The sequence below is a fragment of the Arachis stenosperma genome, chromosome 3 (assembly GCF_014773155.1).
Source record: "Arachis stenosperma cultivar V10309 chromosome 3, arast.V10309.gnm1.PFL2, whole genome shotgun sequence".
Classification (NCBI taxonomy): Eukaryota; Viridiplantae; Streptophyta; class Magnoliopsida; order Fabales; family Fabaceae; genus Arachis; species Arachis stenosperma.
This window is the reverse complement of record NC_080379.1, coordinates 49,898,550-49,926,126: the sequence shown is the minus strand read 5'-3', so window position 1 is coordinate 49,926,126 and position 27,577 is coordinate 49,898,550. Positions and strand designations below refer to the sequence as shown.

Sequence of the window (27,577 nt, the reverse complement as noted above, 5' to 3'; positions counted from 1 at the left end):
TCGCGGTTTCCTCCCTCACCCACGGTCCCTCTTTCTTCCTTTTCTTTCCTTATGGTTTCGGTTAAAAGGAAGTGAAGTCAATTAAAGGTTAGATAGTAATGGATATTAATTTGTGGTGGTAATCTAAGCATTGATAGATGTCATGTATATATGTATATAGATATATACTTTCAAGACACGTTTCATTTCTTCCTTACTTCCCTTATTGGAACCGCTCATGATAAGGTCAGGTGACAATAATAATAATAATAATTGGATTATGTGTCCTCATTATATATATATATGCACATGCATATAAAAATTCACATTTAACTTTCTTTTTTTCTTTTCTTTGTTCCATTTTAACTAGTTGCATAAAACCAAATAATAATAATAATAATAATAATAATAATAATAATAATAATTATAAAAATCAATTTAGACTGTAACTATCAATATAATTTCTAATAGATAATTTAAAATAATAAAATAAATCATAATTAAATTAAATTTTATTTTTAAATTCAAAACGTAAAATTTAATTTTAAAAATTCGGGTGTTATATATATATATATATATATATATATATATATATATATAGAAAGAACAAAATCTATGTGCAAAATATAAAACTAACTCTTCCTTTTACAAAAAATGTACACGAGGAATTATAATGGATAAGAGAATTATTTAAATTGAGAAGGGATAGAGGGATATTTGGCCAATAAAGAGGGGGATTTGGGAGACTTTTAGCAAAATTTTTAAAATATTCTAATTAGATATATAGTTAAAATTAAATATTCTAATTATTGTCTCAATATATAGTTAAATATATGTTTAAAATATAACGATAGGATATATTAAATTATTAAATATTTGAATCCATTATATGTATATTCTTCATTTGCTGAATATAAATCCGTTATTAATGCTTAATATTTAATATTTTAGATTGAAATCATATTTTTTATTTATTCGATTATAAATATTGAAAGAAATTTTTTATATAAATTTTGTTTGTTTATTTAGTTGGACCTTATTGATACTGGGTGTAGAAAGTGAATAATAAAATTTTTTTCTCTGTGAACAAATAGGAAACAACTATGCGTGCTTCTGTAGGTGAGGATCTGATATCTGTGTTCGAGTCATTGATATCGGAAGGAACTGTGTATGTTTTTACATACTTTGGAGTTAGCAACAACTGTGTGTTGTATCGCACAACATCGCATCAATTTCGGTTGTTTTTTCAAGAGAGAACTACTGTCTTACCCTCTTTCTGTGATGCAATACCGTTATATAGTATTAAGTTGGTCCCTTTTAGGAAAATTATGGGATACTCTCCTCATCATCCTTTTTTGGTTGGTAAGTGTATAATTTATGGCAAGTACACAAGTTGATTCTTGTTTTGTAATTATGACAAAATATCACTAAAACGTGTGATTTGGGCACATTTTTTTGTTTGATATTTATTTAAAACGTTGCTGGAGTTATGACCGGCGTAGAGGGTAAGAGAAAATACGTGAATGATGGCAAACTTATTAACATGATGGTTGTTCATATTGAGAATGACGGGTGCATTTTTTCCAACAATCCTTACTCACCACTTAATATGTTTAAATAAGTAATTTTTTATTTTCTAAATAATTTGCATTTCTATACAGTTTAAAGCTTACTATTGTTGTTCTTGGAGAGATGGTGGACCGGATCAAGAATTTTCTGACATCGGGCGATCAACAACTGCCAATAGTAATTTTTCAATTTGCAAGAGTAAAAAATACTGGAGGTACGTGAAAATTTGATTACGATCAAATGATTATATCTTATTGTAACTATTTCTATTAATTATTGAGATGCGAAAGGAGTGGATCAGGAAAGGTTATCAATAGAAGGAAGGTTATGCCATCAATATTTTCATATAGTAAAAACAGTTGAGATAAGTAAAAAATTTTTTAAAAATATTATTGGAAATTCTCTTTTTTGTTTTTAATTTCTAAAATTTAATTGGTTGAAGTGATACAAACTATTAGTATATAAAATTGGATAAATGAGGTATCACCAGTTTTTTTTTTCTTTGTTGATTGTAAATTCTATATTAAATTACTCAAAAATTAATTAATCAATATATAATTTTAAACTATATTTTTGTTATTATATAATATTTTTTATTATTTTATATTTGCATTAAATATTTTTTTATACGTCATTGCTAAAATAAAAAGTTTTAATAATTAATTGTACAACTCATTTAAGCAATGATTGTTATATATAGGTACCAATATTGTGCAGAACATTATGTATGGTACTAGACTCTTGATAAATCCAGATATTCCTGAGGTTTTGATGCTTCGAAAAAAGGTATTGTACCAATATTGTGAATTATTTATTGTTGTGCATATTGACTGTATTTTTGTGGCATCGTGATTGATAAGTAGTGTGTATTATAGAGAGATCTCGCAGTACCTGTTTGTGATTTCTGGAAAACCGGCATATCTTGATGAAGATGAAGTTCTATATTCCATTGGGAGGAAGACAATAAAGGAGTTACGTGCTGCTGCGGATGTGAGTGATTTATATAAAACTATTTTTTTTTGTTTGGTTCAATTTCTTTTTTTAACTTTCAAACTGTTCCTATGTAGGTTGGATTCTATGTTGTTCGGGCCACTATTCTTGATGTTGAACCCGTTCCAAGTTGGTGGTATAAATCGTGTTTGCAGTGTGAAGACAGAAGCTAATGCGGATGAATACTTCTGCGATGGCTATAATAGGAACGTGAATAATGTGGTTGACAGGTATTATGTAACACCCTACCATACAGAGTCTTATGCTTAAGTCATAATTCAGAGATGGCAAGGTATTACGACCTCTAAAATAAAAATTTAGTATGTATAGTAGTATGAATGATTAATTATAACTAGGAGCCTTTGTAGAAAAAGGGGTAAACAAAAATCGCAACTCGAAAGCGCAACACTCCGATCGATAACGTAACGAACAAGGATAACCAACGCGAGATTATATATATACAAAAGAGTGTCAAAAACAGGAATATCAAGGCTCAAAATCCGGCTGCGAAGATAACCGGTCCGAGCATAACAATATATACATATGATAAAATAAGGAAAACCCCAAAGGAAACCCAAAGGGACACAAATACATAAAACCTATTCTCCAAAAATCTCCCATAAGAGGAGTCATCACAGTATGTATTATTCAATGGAGATAAAAGTATCTAAGCAAAACATATAAACTAAACAGAGTCCCCAAGAACAAGGAATCTTCGCGAATCTAGAAGTCTCCAGCATGCTTCAGCGGGAAACCTCACGTCCTGCATCTGAAAATCACAAAATCCGCATGGGTGAGAACCAGAGGTCCCCAGCATGGTAACAGCTTCCACATATATAATACATAATAATAGAGGAAAGCCAAAGGCAATCCTAGAACTTCCTCCAGATAATATCAAGCTTATAAACAAGCTAAACCGTATAAGGGCATCTGACTAAAGATTCTTCAGTCTAACTAATACTTCCCTTTCCAATTCCTTCAAACCTCCCAACCACCAGCAGGAGTATATTATAGCAAACACAATTATATCAGACAAAGAATATACAAATAGGAGCAGTTAAGACATTTAGACAATTAGCAAGTAATATGCAGTCAAATAGGCAATCTCAAACAATTCACATAGTATGCATATGATGAATGCTTGTCCCTAGTGGCCGATGATATCATCTTGTCGGTTATAGAGTCAACCCGACAAGTCCTGGTCGCTAACCATTGGACTGTCCCTCTGTCGCGCATCCCCAACTCGAGTTATACTCGTTATAAACTTGATCATAAACATGATCCATATCCATCACCCTCACTGGTGAATATTTCGGGGGCGAGCTCATCCGGGTCTTTCACAGTGCCCGGCCACACTTACGACATAGGGTCAACAGAGTCTCGAGCCTCCACCTGGAGCACGTGGTGGCTAGCCACTGCTTTCTCCCAGGGATCTCGTGCCTCTGATAGTGGAAGTGCAAATCTCAATTATCAATAATTCAGCATAAACATGCATGAATTCTCATCCATGGATCAACATCCATATCAGCCATCCGGCTCACGGTTCAGTCCAGAACCAGCCAATATTCATATCATACACAGCCTTTCCGGCTCACGGTTAAATCCATAACCAGCCAATATTCATAGCATACACAGCTATTCCGGCTCACGGTTAAATCCATAACCAGCCATTTCATTAACAATTACAGCCTTTCGGCCCATGGCATAACAAGCACTTCCACCACCATCCTCCGCATCTCACATAATCATCTTGATCCTCATTGATCATTCATTTTTCCCTTGCTTCACTCGCAAGTTACCTCATTCACTAGCCCCTTTTTAATAGCTAGGCATGTCATAATGATTTAATACATAAATGGTGAGATCGGAGGCTTAGAAGTATGAGATTTGGCTTTTAAAACTCAAAAATCAACTTTGGGATGAAAACAGGGCCACGCGTACGCGCACTCCACGCGCACGCGTGGATGGCCTCAAAAACTCATCGACGCGCAAGCGTCATGCACGCTAACGCGTGGATTACAAATTTGCCAATCGACGCGCACGCGTCAATCACGCGTACGCGCGGGTGTTCTCGTGCCCCAGGCACAACACTGGCACAATTCTGGCATAACTCTCTAGAAAATGGCTGGGCATTGGGTGCAGCACCATCGGCGCGCCCGCGCACACCACGCGCACGCGTGGATGGCGTTTTCTGGAAGATCGGCGCGTACGCGCCAAGTGCGCCCACGCGCAAGGGGTCATTCTGCTAAAAATTTTCTAAGTTAAAAGCTGCAGAATTCACAGATTTAAACCCCAATCTTCCGACGGACATAACTTCCTCATTTTAAATCGTTTTCACCCGTTCTTCGAACGGCATGGACATCCCGGATCCAATTTCATTTCTAAACAAATTTGGTACAAAACGGAGATCCGTAGTCCAAGTTATGTCCCGCCAAAGTGTGCCCAAAAAACCATATTTTCATACAAAACCACAAAGTGCCATTTTCAAAACAAGTCATTTCCAACTCTTTTCAAAACCAATCAAAACATGCCAAGTTCATCCCTTTTCTTTGAAATCAATCAAAATATATCAATTTCAACATCAAGCCTCCTCAACTCACACATTGACACTTTACCACAATCTACCAAAATTACTATCTCATCATTTTAACCCACTTCACCCAAGTGGCTCAAACTCAAATACATTGACATATCATATACCCTTCCTCATGCCAATTCTCAACAACACCAATCCCAATACATCATCATTTTATACAATTAATATCATACTCACCATCAACATGGTTCAACCACAATTCAACCATAACCATTCATCAAGCATATATCACAACATGCATACTTCTCATACATCATACCACCAAGGCATCAATAATCATCATCACATATATGAACACATCATATATATCAATCATTCAACAACATCAACCATTCAATGCCTATCTTAGGGCCTCTAGCCTAAGTATTTCCTACCACATTACATATTAGATACGGGAAACCGAAACCATACCTTAGCCGATTTTCCCAAGCTCCCCCGGAGCACTTCCAAACCACTTATCCACAAGCTCTCAAGGCCTCAACACCTCCAAGAACAGATTTTTCACCACCAAACCCTTTCCAAGCTTTTCAAAGTCACCAATCAAGCTCCAATATCCACACATACACAACCTAAGCCACAACCATCATACCCATACACAACATCTCAAAACCCAAACATCATAAAATCACAAATTACACTAGGGTTGAGAATCTTACCACACTCAAGGTCCAAGGAGACAAGATTAACCTTCTCCTTCAAGAGAGTTGGGTCCTATAACATCAAAGAACCCAAAATCTCAACATTTTACCCATGAAACTCGAAAATAAGGGCTGGAATTTCGAACAGAAACACGTGGCTTACCTCAAGATTAGTTGTATGGGTTTTGTAGAGCTCTCCGCGGTGAACGCGTGGCCGCAAACGGAGCGGCAATCGGAGCTCTAGATCAAAAGTTATGGTGGTTTGAAGATCAAGTGAGAGAATGAACTTGAGAGAGTGTTCTTCTCCCCCCTTCCCTCTAATTCAGCGTGTTTGTGTGTGTAATGAGGAGAGAGAGTGCTGAAAACTAGGGTTTTGGTTAAGTTATGTTGGGCCAAGGGCCCACTTTGGGTCCGGTTGGCCCGGTTTGGCCCGTTCGGTCCAATCTTGGTCCGAATTCTATAAAATTGGTACCAAAATTCTCGTCTTAGTCTCCTCTATCACATTTAGCCATAAAAATCACATTTTAGGCTTTCTAGAATAAATTCTCATTTATGGGTTAATTAGCCGTTAATTAACCGGATTTTACATTCTACCCACCTAATTGGGAATTTTGCCCACAAAATTCAAATGCAATTACCTGAGAATAAATGCGGATAATCCGTTCGCATCTCCGACTCAAGTTCCCAAGTGTGTTCCTCAACACCGCCTCGACTCCAAGCCACTTTGACTAATGAAACCTCTTTTCCACGCAACCGTTTGATACTAGTATCATCAATTCTGACTGGAGCCACTGGAAGCGTCAAATCTTCCCTTAACTGAACCGATTCGGGTTCCAACACATGGCTAGCATCAGGAGTGTACTTCTGAAGCTGCGACACGTGAAACACGTTGTGCAGGTTCGAAAGATGAGGTGGTAGAGCCATCCGATACGCCACCGGTCCAATCCTCTCTAAGATCTGAAATGGACCAATGTATCGAGGATTCAACTTCTTTGCCTTAATCGCCCTACCTACTCCTGTAGTCGGAGTAACCTTAAGAAAAACATGGTCCCCTTCCTCAAATTCTAAGGGCTTTCGCCTTTGATCAGCGTAACTCTTTTGACGACTCTGCGCCGTAAGCATCCTATCTCGGATTTTCTTGACTTGCTCAGTGGTCTCAGCTATCATTTCTGGCCCCAACAAGCTTTTCTCTCCAGCTTCATACCAACATAGCGGAGATTGACATTTCCTCCCATACAAGGCCTCATACGGAGCCATTCCAATGCTCGCATGATAACTATTATTGTATGCAAACTCCACTAATGGCATATACCGATCCCAACTCGCCGGTTGGTCCAAAACACAAGCTCTCAACATATCCTCTAGTGTTTGGATCGTCCTCTCAGATTGACCATCTGTTTGAGGATGGTAAGCCGTGCTCAAGCTTAATCGGGTCCCAAAAGCCTTCTGAAATGCACCCCAAAACCTTGAAGTGAAACGAGGATCTCTATCAGAGATTATAGTAGCAGGTACACCATGAAGTCTCACAATCTCCTTTATGTATAACTGTGCTAGCTCCTCAAGGGTGTAAGTCATACGAATGGGCAAAAAGTGAGCTGACTTCGTCAGTTGGTCCACAATCACCCAAATAGCATCAAAACCAGCCCTAGTCCTTGGCAATCCTGACACAAAGTCCATTGCAATACTTTCCCACTTCCATTGTGGAATCTCTAAAGGTTGCAACATACCTGCAGGCTTTTGATGTTCAATCTTTACCTTTTGACAAGTTAAGCACTTTGAAACATATTCCGCCACATCGTTCTTCATACCCGGCCACCAAAACATCGCCTTCAAATCATGGTACATCTTAGTACTTCCCGGGTGAATGGAGAATCCGCTTTTGTGTGCTTCCTTTAAGATATCTTGCCTCAAAGTGCCAACATCCGGCACAATGATCCTACCCTTGAATCTCCATAACCCATCTTTTTCTTCCGACACTCTCCACTGTTTTCCTTGCTCAATGGCCGGTAACACTTTCCATAACGCTTCATCATCTTGATGAGCCTTTAGGAGTTCGGACTTAAAGTCACTTGAGATTTCTAATCGGCTCAAACATAAAGTTCCGGATACTTCTCGAGCACTAATTTTCAGACTCTCGAATCCCTTGAGTAACTTCTCCTCTTGAAGCATCATCCAAGCCACATATAATGACTTCCGACTTAACGCATCCGCCACTACGTTTGCCTTTCCCGGATGGTAATGCAACTCAAAGTCGTAGTCTTTCAACAATTCCATCCACCTTCTCTACCTCATATTAAGCTCTTTTTGATCAAAGAGGTACTTCAAGCTCTTATGATCAGAGAAAACTTGGAACTTAACCCCATAGAGATAATGCCTCCACACCTTCAAGGCAAACACAACCGCAGCGAGTTCCAAATTGTGCGTAGGGTAACTAACTTCATGAGGTCTCAACTGTCGTGAGGCATACGCCACCACATTATGGTGCTGCATCAGCACGCACCCTAGACCCTTCAATGAGGCATCACAATACACCTCGAAAGGCTCGTTCGGCTCGGGTAACACTAACACAGGTGCAGTTGTCAACTTTTTCTTCAATGCCTGAAAGCTCTCCTCGCATTCAGGAGTCCAAACAAACGGAGTGTCTTTGCGGGTTAACTTTGTCATTGGCAAAGCTATCTGTGAAAAGCCCTTGATAAACCTTCGGTAATAGCCAGCTAAACCCAGAAAACTCCTTATCTCTGTTACGGTGGTTGGTTGTTTCCAATCTATCACCGCCTCCACCTTAGTTGGATCTACGGCTATTCCCTTCTTACTCACCACATGGCCCAAAAACTTCATCTCACTCTTCCAAAACTCACACTTAGACAGTTTTGCATAAAGTTTCTTCTCCTTTAGAATCTGCAACACGGTCCTCAAGTGTTCCGCATGCTCTTCTTCAGTCTTGGAATAAATCAGTATGTCATCAATGAAGACAACAACGAATTTATCCAGAAACGGACGGAAGACTCTATTCATGTAATCCATGAATACCGCAGGAGCGTTCGCCAACCCAAAAGACATTACGGTGTACTCGTAATGACCATAACGAGTCCTGAAAGTGGTCTTAGGGATATCCTCACCCCTCACCCTTATCTGGTGATAACCGGATCGCAAATCGATCTTGGAGAAAACTCCAGCTCCTTGTAACTGGTCCATGAGATCATCAATTCTCGGCAATGGGTACTTATTCTTTATTGTAACCTTGTTCAGCTGCCTGTAATCCACACAGAGCCGCATACTCCCATCCTTTTTCTTCACCAGTAACCTGGAACACCCCACGGAGAGACACTTGGTCGTATGAAATTCTTTTCCAACAAATCCTTTAACTGAGACTTTAGCTCGTTCATCTCTAACGGTGACATTCTATAAGGAGCACTTGAGATTGGGCCTGTCCCAGGCACCAATTCAATAGCAAACTCAACCTCTCGGTTAGGTGGAAACTCATCAATATCATCGGGAAACACATCCGGAAACTCACACACAACCGGAATCTGTTCCAACCTTTGATCATCTCCCGAAACGCCCGCGGTTAATAACATGATACCCTGACATTCGATTCCAGAACAGTTCACCATCATCGAGTTCAAGTAATAATTATTCACCACGACCGGCCCTTCTGTATCTTCCGACATAAAGTACACCGACTTTGTAGAACAATCAAGCAGGACATGGTTCTTAGATAACCAATCCAATCCCAAGATAAGATCAAGACCGACCATCGGCAAGCAGACTAAATTATGAACAAAATCACGCTGCTTGAACCTAAAGGAAACTTTCGGGCATCCTAGCCTAGTTACCGTGGCTTCATGGGTAGCATTGTACACTCTTAGATCATAACCTAAGGTTACAATCCTCAATCCTAACTCGTGGGCTTTCTCAAATGTAATGAATGAATGCGATGCTCCCGAATCAAATAAAGCATTTAAAGTTTGACCAGCCATTTCACAGTTACCTCGAATAAGTGTCTCGGATCCCTCAACTCCTACAGCTGAAGTGGTGAACACCCGACCAGTCTGTTGTGCCTTCCCAGCACCTTGTTTCTGCCTCTCCGGACAACTGGCGGCTTTATGCCCCGCTTTTCCACAATTGTAGCACAAACCCCATCCGGCCTTGCATGGTGCTCCAGGATGGTGACTCCCACACCTAGCGCAAGCTTGATCATTCTGAGGCTGCCTCCCAAACTTCTTTCCTTGGGAGTTGTTGTTGTTGGGCCTCCTGAAAGAGCCTCCCCTCTTGAAAGACGGACCTCTAGGTGCAAAGCTCTTCCCTCGGTTCTGTGGGAATGAACCTTTGTGAATCCCTTTCTCGGCGGTTGCCCTCTTCACACACTCTTCAGCAACTCTACACTTGTTCACCAATTCGGAGAAAGTCCTAATCTCCATTGGTCCTACTGAACTGAAGATATCGCTCCGGAGTCCTCCTTCATACTTAACACACTTCCATTCCTCATATTCCACCGGAGTCCCTTGGCACATACGAGAGAACCTGAACAGCTCCTCAAACTTGTCCGTATACTCTGATATGGACATAGTACCTTGCTTCAGCTGTAACAATTCAAGTTCCTTAGCCGTCCTAGCAGAAGTCGGAAAGTACTTCTTATAGAACTCTTCTTGAAAGACATTCCAGGTGATATAGTCATCACCCTGCTGCAGAAGACATCGGATGCCATGCCACCAATGCGATGCTTCACCTATGAGCATATAGGTAGCAAACTCGACACGCTGTCCTTCAGGTACCACTTGTGCTTGCAGTGCTCGCTCTATAGCCTGAAACCATGTATCAGCCTCAGTCGGGCTAGTAGTCCCCTTGAACTTAGGCGGATTAACCTTCAAAAAGTTTGCCAAGGTCATCGGGCCCTGAACTCCACCTCCATCATTACCATGGTTGTTCATCTGTTGACCAAGAGCCTCAGCAGTGGCTTGCATAGCAGCAGCCATGTTCTCCAACGCAGCCATAAAGTTCACCGGGTCATTAGGGTTATTCTCCGGTGCACGAGCATTCGTACGACCTCTCGCACTACCTCTACCGCGTCCACGAGGCGCCATCTGGTTCCTATACACACCCAACAATCGATATTAAGTTGATCAGTCTCAATATCGGAAGTCTAGTGCTTCAAAGTCCCAAATGCCTGCTCATGAACGTTTATGCCAATTATATTAAGCAGATATACTAATAGCACATAACACACACACAGAGAATGCACAGAAGCATAGTCAGTCCATTCCTCAGACTCTACAGGAACGAACTGCTCTGATACCATAATGTAACACCCTACCATACAGAGTCTTATGCTTAAGTCATAATTCAGAGATGGCAAGGTATTACGACCTCTAAAATAAAAATTTAGTATGTATAGTAGTATGAATGATTAATTATAACTAGGAGCCTTTGTAGAAAAAGGGGTAAACAAAAATCGCAACTCGAAAGCGCAACACTCCGATCGATAACGTAACGAACAAGGATAACCAACGCGAGATTATATATATACAAAAGAGTGTCAAAAACAGGAATATCAAGGCTCAAAATCCGGCTGCGAAGATAACCGGTCCGAGCATAACAATATATACATATGATAAAATAAGGAAAACCCCAAAGGAAACCCAAAGGGACACAAATACATAAAACCTATTCTCCAAAAATCTCCCATAAGAGGAGTCATCACAGTATGTATTATTCAATGGAGATAAAAGTATCTAAGCAAAACATATAAACTAAACAGAGTCCCCAAGAACAAGGAATCTTCGCGAATCTAGAAGTCTCCAGCATGCTTCAGCGGGAAACCTCACGTCCTGCATCTGAAAACCACAAAATCCGCATGGGTGAGAACCAGAGGTCCCCAGCATGGTAACAACTTCCACTTATATAATACATAATAATAGAGGAAAGCCAAAGGCAATCCTAGAACTTCCTCCAGATAATATCAAGCTTATAAACAAGCTAAACCGTATAAGGGCATCTGACTAAAGATTCTTCAGTCTAACTAATACTTCCCTTTCCAATTCCTTCAAACCTCCCAACCACCAGCAGAAGTATATTATAGCAAACACAATTATATCAGACAAAGAATATACAAATAGGAGCAGTTAAGACATTTAGACAATTAGCAAGTAATATGCAGTCAAATAGGCAATCTCAAACAATTCACATAGTATGCATATGATGAATGCCTGTCCCTAGTGGCCGATGATATCATCTTGTCGGTTATAGAGCCAACCCGACAAGTCCTGGTCGCTAACCATTGGACTGTCCCTCTGTCGCGCATCCCAAACTCGAGTTATACTCGTTATAAACTTGATCATAAACATGATCCATATCCATCACCCTCACTGGTGAATATTTCGGGGGCGAGCTCATCCGGGTCTTTCACAGTGCCCGGCCACACTTACGACATAGGGTCAACAGAGTCTCGAGCCTCCACCTGGAGCACGTGGTGGCTAGCCACTGCTTTCTCCCAGGGATCTCGTGCCTCTGATAGTGGAAGTGCAAATCTCAATTATCAATAATTCAGCATAAACATGCATGAATTCTCATCCATGGATCAACATCCATATCAGCCATCCGGCTCACGGTTCAGTCCAGAACCAGCCAATATTCATATCATACACAGCCTTTCCGGCTCACGGTTAAATCCATAACCAGCCAATATTCATAGCATACACAGCTATTCCGGCTCACGGTTAAATCCATAACCAGCCATTTCATTAACAATTACAGCCTTTCGGCCCATGGCATAACAAGCACTTCCACCACCATCCTCCGCATCTCACATAATCATCTTGATCCTCATTGATCATTCATTTTTCCCTTGCTTCACTCGCAAGTTACCTCATTCACTAGCCCCTTTTTAATAGCTAGGCATGTCATAATGATTTAAGACATAAATGGTGAGATCGGAGGCTTAGAAGTATGAGATTTGGCTTTTAAAACTCAAAAATCAACTTTGGGATGAAAACAGGGCCACGCGTACGCGCACTCCACGCGCACGCGTGGATGGCCTCAAAAACTCATCGACGCGCAAGCGTCATGCACGCTAACGCATGGATTACAAATTTGCCAATCGACGCGCACGCGTCAATCACGCGTACGCGCGGGTGTTCTCGTGCCCCAGGCACAACACTGGCATAATTCTGGCATAACTCTCTGGAAAATGGCTGGGCATTGGTGCAGCACCATCGGCGCGCCCGCGCACGCGTGGATGGCGTTTTCTGGAAGATCGGCGCGTACGCGCCAAGTGCGCCCACGCACAAGGGGTCATTCTGCTAAAAATTTTCTAAGTTAAAAGCTGTAGAATTCACAAATTTAAACCCCAATCTTCCAACGGACATAACTTCCTCATTTTAAATCGTTTTTCACCCGTTCTTCGAACGGCATGGACATCCCGGATCCAATTTCATTTCTAAACAGATTTGGTACAAAACGGAGATCCGTAGTCCAAGTTATGTCCCGCCAAAGTGTGCCCAAAAAACCATATTTTCATACAAAACCACAAAGTGCCATTTTCAAAACAAGTCATTTCCAGCTCTTTTCAAAACCAATCAAAACATGCCAAGTTCATCCCTTTTCTTTGAAATCAATCAAAATATATCAATTTCAATATCAAGCCTCCTCAACTCACACATTGACACTTTACCACAATCTACCAAAATTACTATCTCATCATTTTAACCCACTTCACCCAAGTGGCTCAAACTCAAATACATTGACATATCATATACCCTTCCTCATGCCAATTCTCAACAACACCAATCCCAATACATCATCATTTTATACAATTAATATCATACTCACCATCAACATGGTTCAACCACAATTCAACCATAACCATTCATCAAGCATATATCACAACATGCATACTTCTCATACATCATACCACCAAGGCATCAATAATCATCATCACATATATGAACACATCATATATATCAATCATTCAAAAACATCAACCATTCAATGCCTATCTTAGGGCCTCTAGCCTAAGTATTTCCTACCACATTACATATTAGATACGGGAAACCGAAACCATACCTTAGCCGATTTTCCCAAGCTCCCCCGGAGCACTTCCAAACCACTTATCCACAAGCTCTCAAGGCCTCAACACCTCCAAGAACAGATTTTTCACCACCAAACCCTTTCCAAGCTTTTCAAAGTCACCAATCAAGCTCCAATATCCACACATACACAACCTAAGCCACAACCATCATACCCATACACAACATCTCAAAACCCAAACATCATAAAATCACAAATTACACTAGGGTTGAGAATCTTACCACACCCAAGGTCCAAGGAGACAAGATTAACCTTCTCCTTCAAGAGAGTTGGGTCCTATAACATCAAAGAACCCAAAATCTCAACATTTTACCCATGAAACTCGAAAATAAGGGCTGGAATTTCGAACAGAAACACATGGCTTACCTCAAGATTAGTTGTATGGGTTTTGTAGAGCTCTCCGCGGTGAACGCGTGGCCGCAAACGGAGCGACAATCGGAGCTCTAGATCAAAAGTTATGGTGGTTTGAAGATCAAGTGAGAGAATGAACTTGAGAGAGTGTTCTTTTCCCCCCTTCCCTCTAATTCAGCGTGTTTGTGTGTGTAATGAGGAGAGAGAGTGCTGAAAACTAGGGTTTTGGTTAAGTTATGTTGGGCCAAGGGCCCACTTTGGGTCCGGTTGGCCCGGTTTGGCCCGTTCGGTCCAATCTTGGTCCGAATTCTATAAAATTGGTACCAAAATTCTCGTCTCAGTCTCCTCTATCACATTTAGCCATAAAAATCACATTTTAGGCTTTCTAGAATAAATTCTTATTTATGGATTAATTAGCCATTAATTAACCGGATTTTACATATTACTCTAATTAGATTTATTTGTGCAATCTTTTCATAAAAAAGCAATATAGTTAACTAATTGATTATGTTGATTTTATAATGATTTAGCAATATCTGGCTTAATACCAATAATTATTAAAAACAAAAACTGCTTTGATTGATGGAAATATGGTTTAGCCACAAAAAAAATATGGCAAACAAAGATAGAGTGCACAGAAAAAGCTCATATACCTACAACACTTTTATACCACAGTCTCCTTTGCTAGGCTAAATATAACATTCCGAATTTTTAAAAAAATTAAATAATAATATATTATTTTATTTAAAAAATATTATTTTTCTAAAAGATTAAATTAAATTTTATGATAATTTGAGTTTAAAATCTATTAAAAGTTTTAAATTATTTTTATTATTATAATAAGATATTTCAAAAAAATATATATATATATAAAAGAAATATTTTTATTATTATTATTATTATTATTATTATTATTATTATTATTATTATATTAATGACCGAAGCCATTAAGAAAGTAAAGTTAAGAAAAGCCAACACATGACTTATGCATGCATGCATCTATATTATAAAACCAATGATATTCCTTTCATGACACATATTTGTTTATATATGTATAATCTAACGACACCTAAGCTTCCTAATTTTCATTAATCATCGTCTTCAGCATCTCATTTCTCCCTTTTAGCGTTAAGAAAGAAAAGGAAAGAAAGCACCGAGAGAGAAAGAAAAGCCGTGAGAGAGAACGAGAGGAACCATGACACCGTAAAACTTTTGGTTTCGATTTCTTGCGATCCGTAACTCCAATAAAAAATCTAATCCGATAAAAGTGTTTGTATCCTCCTCTTCTACGTATTGGCGTTACTTTTGATCGGTGGAAGTCGACGGTGACGTAGCTCTCCTGCCCCTTGAGTTCGGTCAACTGGAGTTCTAGGAGGCACAGATGATTTCTGACGCTTTCCTCTTCAGCAGCTCGGTCAGAAAGTTTTTCCGAAACTTTTGTTGATTTTGATTTCATACGGAGGTAGGGGATTTTGTTTTGAAATTAACTGTTTTTAAACTATGAATACCATGGAAGTCTAGTGGGTATTTGTAAATAATTTATGATTGTTTGAAATGATTGAATGATGAGTTTGAGTTGTGTTTGTGACTGAATTTGATGAATATGTATTTGATTTCTCGATTGAAAAGTTATTTTAAAAGATTTGGTTTTGGAAAATTAAATTATTTGAGATTTATTTAGTTGAGAAAAGGTGTATTCTATTTTTAAACTAGATTTATTAAGAAAAACATAATGTTTTAAATCCAATTTTGTAAGGAGAGATTTTGTTCTAAGTGTTGTTTTGAGTTTGTTTTTTTAAGAAAAGGAATCTCTGCCACAGGAGAGCAGAGAACAAAGATTAAAGGAATATATTAATTAAAGAAGCGTCTGCCACAGGAGAGCAGATGTGACATTGTTTGGGCCTTAGTGCCAAATGTAAAGTGGGGACGCCCACACACTGAGAACTGTTTTCCATATGTACGCTTATTGATTTGGAAAGTCACACTGATGCGGCCTAGCCGTACGACTTATAAGCACACTGATGCATCTGGAAAGCCATATCTGGGACTTGTGCCCGGGTAATGTCGGGAGCGGGTAGGCAACCGACACATGAGCTCATGGCCTGCGTTAGGGATAGACATGCATCATGTTGTTTGCACATTTGCATTTGATTGCGCTTGCTTGTTTTATTACTTTATGATTGTATTGTTTGTCTTGTTGTGACTTGCTTGTACATTGAATTGAATTTCTTGCTTGCACTATTTGTTTGTGAGTGTATTAAAGTGATTACGAGTTGACATTTGACTGAGGATTAACTATGTGGCTGAGAGACAGAAAATGTAACTAGTTTTATATTTAAATTTTGTTTTGAGTTTAGAAATTTAAAGAAAAGTAATTATTTATCTAAAGTAGAAATAAAAGTATTTCCAAAGGGTTAACAAAATAGTTTTACTAAGTAAGTTAATTATTTGCATTAAATTCATTACTTTTACGGCATTCCCATTCCCTACTGAGAACGTGTGGTTTGTTCTCACCCCAAAATCTTCCACCCTTTCAGTGACACAGGTTCGAAGATTCAGTTAGAAGATGCAGACGACTAGTAGATTTACTTGTGATTCCTTTTGTTTTTATAGAGTTCCCTCGTCCTTGTTGCTTTAGGGTTTTTATGTTATCCAGAGGGATAGGTATTGTATTTGGGTTTTACATTGAATTTAATCGTATAACATCTATTATTATTAGCAATTATGTGATTATTATTATTTGAAGATCTTTTGTTATGTGATTTTAATTACTAAAATCTTTTTCTGAAATTTTCTTAAAAACTGAAATGCGATATCGACCTAAAGGCTCAATATTAAATAGTAAATAAGGAGAACAAGTTAGTAACTCCTTACTTTTTGTACGATCATGACGTGCTAAAGGTTAGGGTGTTACACTAAAATCTAGAAAACTGATAAATCTAAAAAAATTGTGTTTGAGCATCTAAATTATATTGAATATAATTTTTATAATTTTGTTGTAACTAAAAGGTGATAGGCCAGGTGTTAATTGATGTTTTTGAATAAAAAAAATAGGTATAAGTTGAATTTGTTGGTTTTTGATGGTACTGGTACAACAAACTTTGTTGTGTTCGATAAGGAGATCGCAGTTCTATTCGGACGAACCTGTACTGAGATGGTGAAAGAGTTGAATGTACGTGAAACCAATTTCGTTGAACACGTTATGATTATCAATAAGAGATGTTTGTTTATTTAGAACGATAAAAATGTAAAATATTTGGTGTAGGAAAAGGGGAAGCAAGCAAAGATCCTACTGGTTTTAATGAGTTTTTTCTTGATAAGGAGTTTCTATTCAAGGTCGAAGTAGAAACTACTGGATGGTGCGATTCTTATGATGTATCGGTGATACGTTCTGATTCTACCAGTTTACCGAGGTGGAGGGACACTCAAGGCCCGGTAAAATCTGGTGTACCCCTGCTGGTCCTGTTAACCCTGTGCAAGTTTGATTTTTTTCTTTATTTTTTGTTGATTTTTAGACTATGTATATTAAGGCTTAATTTGCCAAATATGAGGTGTTATTTATTTATTTTTTCATTGTTTTTCTATGTAGCCTCGAGGTGAAGATGAATGTTCTGTTTGTGATGAGTCACCTGATCCAATCGTGAAAAATTTGTCTGTTACTAAAAGACCTGTTGTCAGGGTATTCATTTAGTCTTCACTTATATGGCCTCTTTTATATTTTAGATTTTATTTTTTGGTTAAAATCTTAATTATATTTTTTTGTTTTGTTTTGTTTGAAGTGCCTATTGGATGAGTTCAACATGTTTGGTGCTCCTTCCATTAAAAAGTAACTGCTGTGAAACATGAGATTTTTCATGTAAAGGAAATAAAAGAGCATGCTTTAAAGATTTGGTGGAGTCTTGGCTATAGCTATTATTTATTAAGAGAACCATGCTATTCAAATTTTAAAATCTTTTAAATTGAACAATTGTTGTTTTATTTTATTTAATTATCTATATTTTTTGGACATACTAATGACACTGGAAGTACTTTTTTTTATTTTGATACAAGTCAAACATGACTCTAATATATAAGTCAATAATTATGAGTATTATTAGCGTATAGTATATATATATATATATATATATATATATATATATATATATATATATATATATATATATATTATTTTAGACGTTATTTATTTTTTATTAAAATTAATAGAATACTTTAGAATAGAGATTTTTTGACTAATGGAATATGAGTCAATATTTATGTCTGCTATTTCTATAATTGACTAAAAGAATAAGAAAGTAATTGTCTAATTGACCTGTATATCAAACAAGTGTCATTGGCATTCAGCGACCTTACTCCTCAAGTTATTATTATTTGGGTGGGGATCAATCATCGTATTTTAAGCAACTTTTATCATTTTCTTTTTCCTTTAAAGAAGATACAATGTAAGCTTCTTGGTGTTGTTTTTTTTTTTAAATATTCATCATGAATTCCAAAATATCAGTACACTTGACTCTTTTTTTCTTCCAATTTTATAATTTAGTATTAATTCGAAGGAGAACGATTTTACCAACTTCTAATTAATAGTGTCACTTATTTATTATATGCTATTTTCAACTTATTCTTAATGAAAAAATTTTTAGGAAAAATAAAATAATAAAATAAAGGTGTCATTATCAATTTTAAGAATAATAAAATTTCAATATTCGATTATATTCTCATGCAGCATTATTTTAAGATTCTAATATTGAACTACTAATTTTATATTAGGTGACTTATGTTTGATTCTCTTAATTTTTAATAAAATTAATTAAATAAATTATATAATTTTTTGGAATTATTTCATTTATATTATTACTTAAAAAAATTTTTCTCTCTGTTAATAAAAACTCTCTTCTTTTTCATGGTAACACACAATTAGCTGGAGGGTTGCTGCCGTTGTCTCTACTTTGACAGCAGTGACCCTCCACTCTCCTTCCTCCCCATTTAAGATCGAGATTTAGAGAAAAAAATTTATTCATAAAAATGTTTAAAGATCATAAAAATATTCAGAAATAGGAGTGGTTTACGAAGAAGATAGCACAAGTTTTAAGCAATCATGATATGAGATCTATCGATATATATTATTTATATTCTAAATTCTTCAACCTGAAACTCAAAATCCATAAATAAAAATTAGTATATGGATTTTTCCAAAATAAAATAATAACAATAATAAAAACTGCTTTTACTTTATTATTAATTAATGATTGAACGTTAAATTATCAAATAAAAAATATTATTAAATGAGAGTAATTACTGAATGAGAGTGATTGTTAGGGTGTTGGTGTTGTATGCTTTGTGACTCATTAAAGTAGGTTATATTATATTTATAACTCCATAAATAGAAATTTTTTATTTCGTTCAAAAAAAAAAACTATTGATTTAAAATAAAATAATATCTTTGATTCTTTCCAACAAATTATAACATATACACATTAATATTTTAGCCCAACCCAAAATACAATAGCTCTATATAAGAACTCTACAATTACATATAATCTATCATATTCAATATTTGATTATTAGATATTTTTTGAAGGTGTTACTATTGCACATTGCACCACATCTTTATGTAAGTTTTATTTGTTTTTTCATTTCAAATAAATTTTTTAAGTGTTGATTAGTGTTTTCATTTTATTTTGTTCAATTTTTTTACAATTTTATTTTTTTTACTCTTCACATGTTATAAACTTATTAGCTTAGTAATTGAAAATAAATAATATTTATATAATTGTTAAATACATGAAAAAAATAAGACTATTATACACTCTTTAAAAATACTGTTACTACACAATACATTATATTTTATGTAAATTTCATATGTTTTATGTAAGTTTCATTTTCTTTTATCAGATAGGTTAAAGTTTGTTAATTTGGATATTAATTTTTATTATTCACTTAATGTAATTTAACAAACAAAAATTATTTCATTATTTATAAAATAAATTTAAAAAATACATGTCACGGAGAATATGTAGTACCACCTTTTAAAAGTATATTATTATTATTATTATTATTATTATTATTATTATTATTATTATTATTATTATTATTGAAGCATATCACAAAGTTGTATTTAATTTTTAATATGTAATCTAATTTTTAATATTTAAATTTTAAATGACTAAAATTATTCTGTGTTAAATATTTTGTCTTTAATTAATTTTTTTTGTTATACGTTGATTAAAAAAATGTGATTTATTTATCACTTCTAAATTCAAATTTAAAAATTGTCGTGCAGAAGTGTATATTTTCAATTAATTATTAGATAATATATATAATATAAAAATTAGTTTACTTAAGATAGCTATATTTAAATTGGATTGGCTTATATATATATATATATATATATATCCATTTTAATTAGATTATTAATTTGTGAATTAAAAGTCATTGTTAATATATTTTTACATATTTAAAAATTAAATTTTTTACTTTTTAAGTAAAATTGATACCTCATAAATTAATCAATAAATAATCAGTATTGTAAGTTAATGGATATTTAAAATTTAACTTCAAAATAAGTATTAAAATTTAAAATTTGTATTCGTAGCTCATTATTGCAGGAGAAGTACATTGTAGATAGTGACTTAACAACGATAATGTATCCCACTCCAATCACACAATCGAAGGTTGCAAGGTTAAGACGAAAGATAATTTTGGCAAGAAAACGAAAAAGACTTGATGATAATGAGTCTGCTTTCTTTTGTGCTTCTGGTAAGTGTTCTTCTAAAACTTTTTTAATTTCTATTTTTTATGAGAAATAGAGTATAAACTATCATCATTGTTGAGAATATTAGCGAAGTATTTTGTATTATACATAATTTTTTAAATATTTTAGTTTAGTGATTTGAAAACTGTAAATAACTATTCATCTTTATAATTTTATTTTTTAAACTCATATTTAATAAGCTATGAATTATATAAAAACTATGCAATTTTCAAATCTTCATGTACTATTTAAGTTAATTAAATATTTAATATTATTTAAAATATACTCTATCATAATTTAAAATAATATACTATTTAATCTAAATTAATGCATAAAACTCTAATTAATTGAGAAAATATAAAATTTGATGCTTTTGTGTAGATCTATTTAACTCGATTTAAATAAATTGAAAATTTAAAATTATATTTAAATTTAGAGTTTTATTTGTTATTTAAATTGAATTGTATTTATTTTTAAGTCATGACTGGTTATATTTTAAATAATATGATATAAATACTCATTGATTTAGTTTAATAATTATATAATCAAATACGAAAGTATACTACTAAAATTATATAAAATCAAATACAAGATTAGTTAATTGAATAATTATTATTTGTGTTTCATTTATTTTTTTTGACTTAACAGTTTTGAAGAACAACAATAATACAAATTTTGACGTACATAAAAATGTGCATCATATTACTACAAGTCAAAGAACAGTGTGTCGAGAAACTGGTACCTCATCTAATATTTTCAGTTTACAATCCAGTGAGGATAAAGGTGACATTTTTCTCACTGTAATTGACTCATATTTATCTAAATTTAATTTATATCGGTATAATGACGAAAATTTTCTATATATTTCTCATTACTCATTCATAGGAAAGTAACTATCTATGCATGGTGTACACTGTGCCTCGCATGAAATTTTTGGACAGGAAAATACTCCTCCTAATTATGTAAGACCTTCTATATCAGAGATAAGATCTAAATCTTTAACTCTACAAACGGATCCGTCATTGACAAGAACTCCACTGTCCGTGTTAACAAATCGTACGTATAATTAATGATTGCCAAATGATTCATACACCAATATTTAATAAAAAGTATACTTCATCGGAAATAATTTATATAACATTGATTTATTACAATTCTAGCATACTCCAGTGTACAAGGATCCGCCAATAATGTAACTGAAGTCATTCCGCAAAATCAGCTTCCATCACACTCTGGTTCCCATAGATCGTGCCTAACAGAAAGGTAATTTAGAAAAGATAATCATCATTATTATATTCTTTTTTTCTGTAGTTTCTATGGTTTAATTGAATAAAATTAAACTTTTTTGTAAAGAAGTTCTACCATAATTGGGGTGCAAAAAGGACAATCTTCCTCTGTTGTTGCTTCGGTGGCTATTAATTTGGCACAGCTTTATAAAGATGTAAATTTATCGACTGTTAAGACGCACCCACCAAGCGCTGACACACACAGTGGCCAACATGTTGACCCTTTTGTTGATGATGAAGGTAATTTCTCATTATATCAAAAATTTAAGTTTGTAGTTTGCAAGAGATATAAATTATTAGTAATACATCAAAATGATTATGTTTGCATTTTTTATAAATTTTTTTACTGTAGTTTTGAATGGTTATGATGATTCAATGTTGGATGTGGATATGGAAGATAATTTTATACCATCCTCAGAAACCTTAGACGGTATGTAAAATTTTTAAGTGTATGTTTATTTGCATCTTTGTGTACATCATGGACTAAATTGTATCGGTATGACAACTGAGTAGCTAAAGAGAGTTCATTCGGTAGATGTCTGGGATATAGAAAATTCTATTTATCAATGTCAACACTGTAAAGTATGGATGTGGTCTGGAGAAAGGCTTGCTAAATCCAAACAGTCGCCCCAACCAAAGTTTTCATTATGTTGTATGGAAGGAAAGATCGAGCTTCCTCTACTTTCTGTGCCTCCTAATGAGCTCATTCAGCTTCATACTGTAGGAGATCAAAGAAGTATTCGTTTCCTAAAAAATATAAGGACATTTAATTCAATGTTTTGTTTTACATCAATGGCTGAAAAAATTGACCGTGGAGTGAACAATGGGACTGCTCCTCCAATTTTTAAGCTTGGGGGTCAAAACTACCATAGCATTGGTAGCTTACTTCCTCCTGATAGTTTGCGACCAACATTTGCTCAGCTATATATCTATGACACAGAAAATGAGATTGATAATCAAATAGGCACACTTCGGTAATTTTCATGCAACCAGTCAAATTTTTTAGTTATTTCTTATCTGTGAGAGAAAATAACATAAATTTTAATGTTTTTTTTTTTTGCAATTCCAATGAAGCTATAAATGAGTGGGATAGGGAAATTGTGTCAATATTAAGAAACATGCTAGACAAATATAATAGTTTGGCAAAGAGTTTTCGCTATGCAAGAGATAGGTACCAACAGAAAAATTGCACAAACATAAAGCTTAAGTTGATTAGTAAAAAGACTACAGATGGCAGGACATACAACTTGCCATCTGCATCTGAAGTGGCTGCATTGATTGTTGGCGATGTCGATCAACTTAGCAAAGATAGAGATATTATTATAGAGAGTCAATCTAGAAAGCTCCAGCGGATTGATGTTTTTCATCCATCTTATTTAGCCTTGCAATATCCATTGTTGTTTCCGTATGGGGAGGATGGATTTTGTTTAGGTATTGCAACATCAGATTCTATCTTCGCTAGACTTACAAAGAAAAACAAAACAATCACTTTGCGACAGTTCTTTGCTTTTCGACTACAGAAAAGGACGGGTGAATCTCCGTTAATTCTGAGATCAAAGAGATTATTCCAACAGTTTCTGGTAGATGCCTACACAATGGTGGAATCAGAGAGGTTAAAATTCTTTAGGTGTAAACAACCGTAGTTGAGGGTTGATAAATACAAATGTCTACATGAAAGTCTTATAAACGGGGATGTAGATGCTGCAAGGCCTGGCAAAAGAATCATTCTTTCCAGTACTTTTACCGGTGGACCTAGGTATATGATGAATAATTGTAAAGATGCATTTGTAATTTGCAGATATGCAGGATATTCTAGCTATTTTATTACCATGACCTGCAACCCTGAATGGGATGAGATAAGAAGAGAAGTGACTCCTATTGGATTGAAAGCAGAATACCGTCCTGATATATTGTGTCGAGTTTTCAAGATCAAGCTTGATGGTTTGATTGATGACCTAAAATAGGGAAAAATCTTTGGCAAAATTTTGGGATGTAAGTCTGTGTTTATGCAATGCTTTATTAAAATCTTATGTTGTAATGCTTTGCTCATTTATCTTTTTCAATTTTCAGATGTTTACACCGTAGAGTTTCAAAAGAGAGGGCTTCCGCATACAACATATTCTTTTATTCATGAGTAACGAGTTCAAGCCATAAACACCAGATGACATAGACAAACATATAACAGCTGAGATTCCTGATGAAAATGAAAGGCCAAATCTACATGGAGCTGTTCAAAATTACATGGTACATGGTCCATGTGGTCCGTACAACAAGAATTCTCCTTGCATGAAGAATGGATCCTGTTCAAAGTTTTACCCTAAAGAGTTTAGACAACGAACACTCATTGACGAGGCCAGATTTCCCAAATATAGGCGTATTGATAACTGTCGAATAGTGAAGAAAAGGGAATATGTACTAGACAATAAGTTCATTGTTCCGTATAATCCAAAATTGTTGCTCAAGTTCGGGTGCCACATAAATGTGGAATACACATACCAAACAAGTTCTATTAAGTATCTGTTTAAGTATGTACACAAGGGTAATGACTGCGTAACAGCTACTCTATACAATGCTAGTGATCCGTCAGAAGCCACACAAGTTGTTGACAAAATTAGGAATTACTACGATTGTAGGTACATTTCGGCATGTGAGGCAGTCTGGCATCTATTTGGATACGAAATCCAAGAGAAAGAACCATTTGTGATTAGACTTCCATTCCATTTGGAGGATGAGCAGCCTGTGGTTTATGGTGAAACTTCTACTGTGAATGATATCGTCGAAAGAGCAATATCTCATAAGTCTATGTTTTTGGGATGGATGGCGGCGAACATGTCATATCTCTATGCTCGAAGTCTGACTTATGCTGAGTTTCCAACCAAGTTTGTTTGGAAGGATGATTCTTCAAAGTGGTTTCCTCGAAAGAAAGGCTTTGCAATTGGAAGGTTAACTCATGTACCTGCAGGTAATGACGAGTTTATATTCATTTTTTATCTTACTTATTTAATGATTTATTAAAATCTTAATAGCTTGTACCCCACGTCCATTTTATTCGATTTATCTACACTAGAAAATAAATGTTCAAATAACTTTCAACAGTTATAATCTATAGATTAAACAATTTTTTATTTTTCTATATTTTTTCAGAAAATTATTCTTATGCAGATATGTAGCCACATAATAATTAAAATAGCATAGCTTAATCCATTTAACAACTTAAAAGTCAAATTTTAACCAAGTTTTTTGCAGCAAATACCGAAGAATATTATCAACGACTTCTCTTGAATACTCAAAGAGGATGAATGAGTTTTCGAGATATAAGAACAGTAGGAGGAACAATTTATGCTACGTATAGAGATGCATGCTTCGCCCTTGGACTCTTGCAAGATGACAAAGAATTCATTGATGCAATTAAGGAAGCAAGCTCATGGGCCTCAGGATCATATGTTAGAAGGTTATTTGTCATTCTATTAACATCCAACAATATCTCAAGACCAGAACATGTCTGGGATAGATGTTGGCATGAACTGTCAGATGATATTTTGTATCGACAGCGAGCCGTGATGAACATGAGGGGTAAATTTTTATTAATTACAATGATAAAAGTTCTTCCTTATTGATCATTTTTAGTTTGATTGAATTTTTACAATATCGTATAGTATACAGAGTTAACAATGTCAGATGATGAGATTAAGCAGTTGTGCTTAATGGATATAGACAAGATCTTATATTCCTATGGTAAAACTTTGAAAGACTATCCTCCTATGCCTTTAACAACTGAAGTTGATAGTTCTTTGTTAACCGAAAGGGTTATTAGGGAAGAGCTAAACTTTAACAGGGATGATTCAAAGAAAAATGCCTTAGACATGTTAGCCATCGCAACACCTGAGCAGAGATATGCATTCGATAAAATTGTTACAACTGTGTATTGTGATGAAGGGGGTTTTTTCTTTGTGTATGGTCATGGGGGTACTGGAAAAACATTTCTCTGGAACCTTATGTATGCTGAGATTCGCTCAAGGGGTGATATAGTATTAAACGTTGCTTCGAGTGGTATTGCATCTTTACTTCTTCCCAATAGAAGAACGGCACACTCAAGGTTTAAACTATCGCTGAATATAACTGAGGATTCTGTATGTAACATCAAACCTGGTTCTCCTCAAGCAATGTTGCTGTTGAAAGCCAAACTTATAATTTGGGATGAGGTTCCAATGGTTAGTAGGTACTGCTATGAAGCACTTGATAAATGCTTGAGTGATATCATGAGGTCTTTTCCAACATATAAAAAAGATTTGCCATTTGGAGGAAAAGTGGTTGTACTAGGTGGAGACTTTAGACAAATTCTTCCTGTCATTCCACGAGGATCGAGACAAGATATCGTTCATTCAACCGTGAATTCATCTTACCTTTGGAAGTTTTGTCAGGTGCTCAAACTAACAAAAAACATGAGACTCTCTGTAGGGACGACTGCTTCAGATTAAGATGAGACAGAGCAATTTGGTGAATGGTTATTAAAAGTTGGTGATGGTCTAATAAGTGACAATATGGATGGTGAATCTGAGATATGTCTTCCAGGAGATATTGTTATTCCTTCTTCGGACCAGGCATTTGATGAGTTGGTTTATTTTTCTTATCTAAATATTTTGAAAAACATGTCCTCAAAGGATTTTTTCAAAGCAAGAACTATACTGGCTCCCACACTAGACATTGTTGAAGAGGTCAACAACCATCTGATGGCTATCATTCCTGGAGGGAAAAAATTATATCTTAGTTCGAATTCTATTTGTATGGATGAAGGGAATATGGAGAGTCAACTAGATCTCTATGGTCCTGAATTACTGAATAGCATAAATTGTTCTGGTTTGCCTCCACATAAATTAATACTCAAGGTTGGTGTTCCGGTGATGTTACTAAGAAATATTGACGAATCCAGTGGTCTTTGTAATGGTACAAGACTATAAGTTAGGAAGCTTGGAAATCATGTCATAGAATGTGAAGTCTTAACGGGTAACAATGTTGGTCATATTACTTTGACTCCAAGAATGTATATGATACCAACAAATGAAACCGTCCCAGTTAGATTCCAACGAAGACAGTTTTCCAAAATAGTATCGTTTGCCATGACAATTAATAAGTCTCAGGGACAAACTTTATCTCAGGTTGGATTGTACTTGCCCAGACCAGTTTTTACACATGGCCAACTATATGTGGCACTTTCAAGAGTTAAGAGTAAGAGAGGTTTAAAAGTTTTACTTATGAATCACGTAGGAATGTCTACAAATTCAACCATCAATGTTGTTTATAGAGAAGTCTTTGAAAAAATAGTATTCTAATGTAA

The 27,577-nt window shown here is 35.5% G+C and overlaps 2 protein-coding genes across 2 annotated transcripts; both read left to right on the top strand.

Annotated features, from left to right (window-relative positions):
• Positions 1-1,468: 1,468 nt before the first annotated feature.
• LOC130966082 (uncharacterized) lies at positions 1,469-26,720 on the top strand. The gene is made up of 19 exons (XM_057890843.1): positions 1,469-1,551; positions 1,641-1,762; positions 2,249-2,339; positions 2,616-2,768; positions 17,263-17,380; positions 17,613-17,687; positions 17,798-17,887; positions 20,811-20,961; positions 21,605-21,756; positions 21,898-22,012; positions 22,117-22,219; positions 22,310-22,482; positions 22,595-22,672; positions 22,826-23,216; positions 23,336-23,854; positions 23,921-23,998; positions 24,041-24,183; positions 24,404-25,204; positions 25,906-26,720. The coding sequence occupies exons 1-19, from the start codon at positions 1,469-1,471 to the stop codon at positions 26,718-26,720; spliced, it is 4,251 nt and encodes a 1,416-aa protein (XP_057746826.1).
• Positions 26,721-26,783: 63 nt separating this feature from the next.
• LOC130966081 (uncharacterized) lies at positions 26,784-27,200 on the top strand. Its single transcript, XM_057890842.1, has one exon. The coding sequence runs from the start codon at positions 26,784-26,786 to the stop codon at positions 27,198-27,200; it is 417 nt and encodes a 138-aa protein (XP_057746825.1).
• The last annotated feature ends 377 nt before the right edge of the window (positions 27,201-27,577 follow it).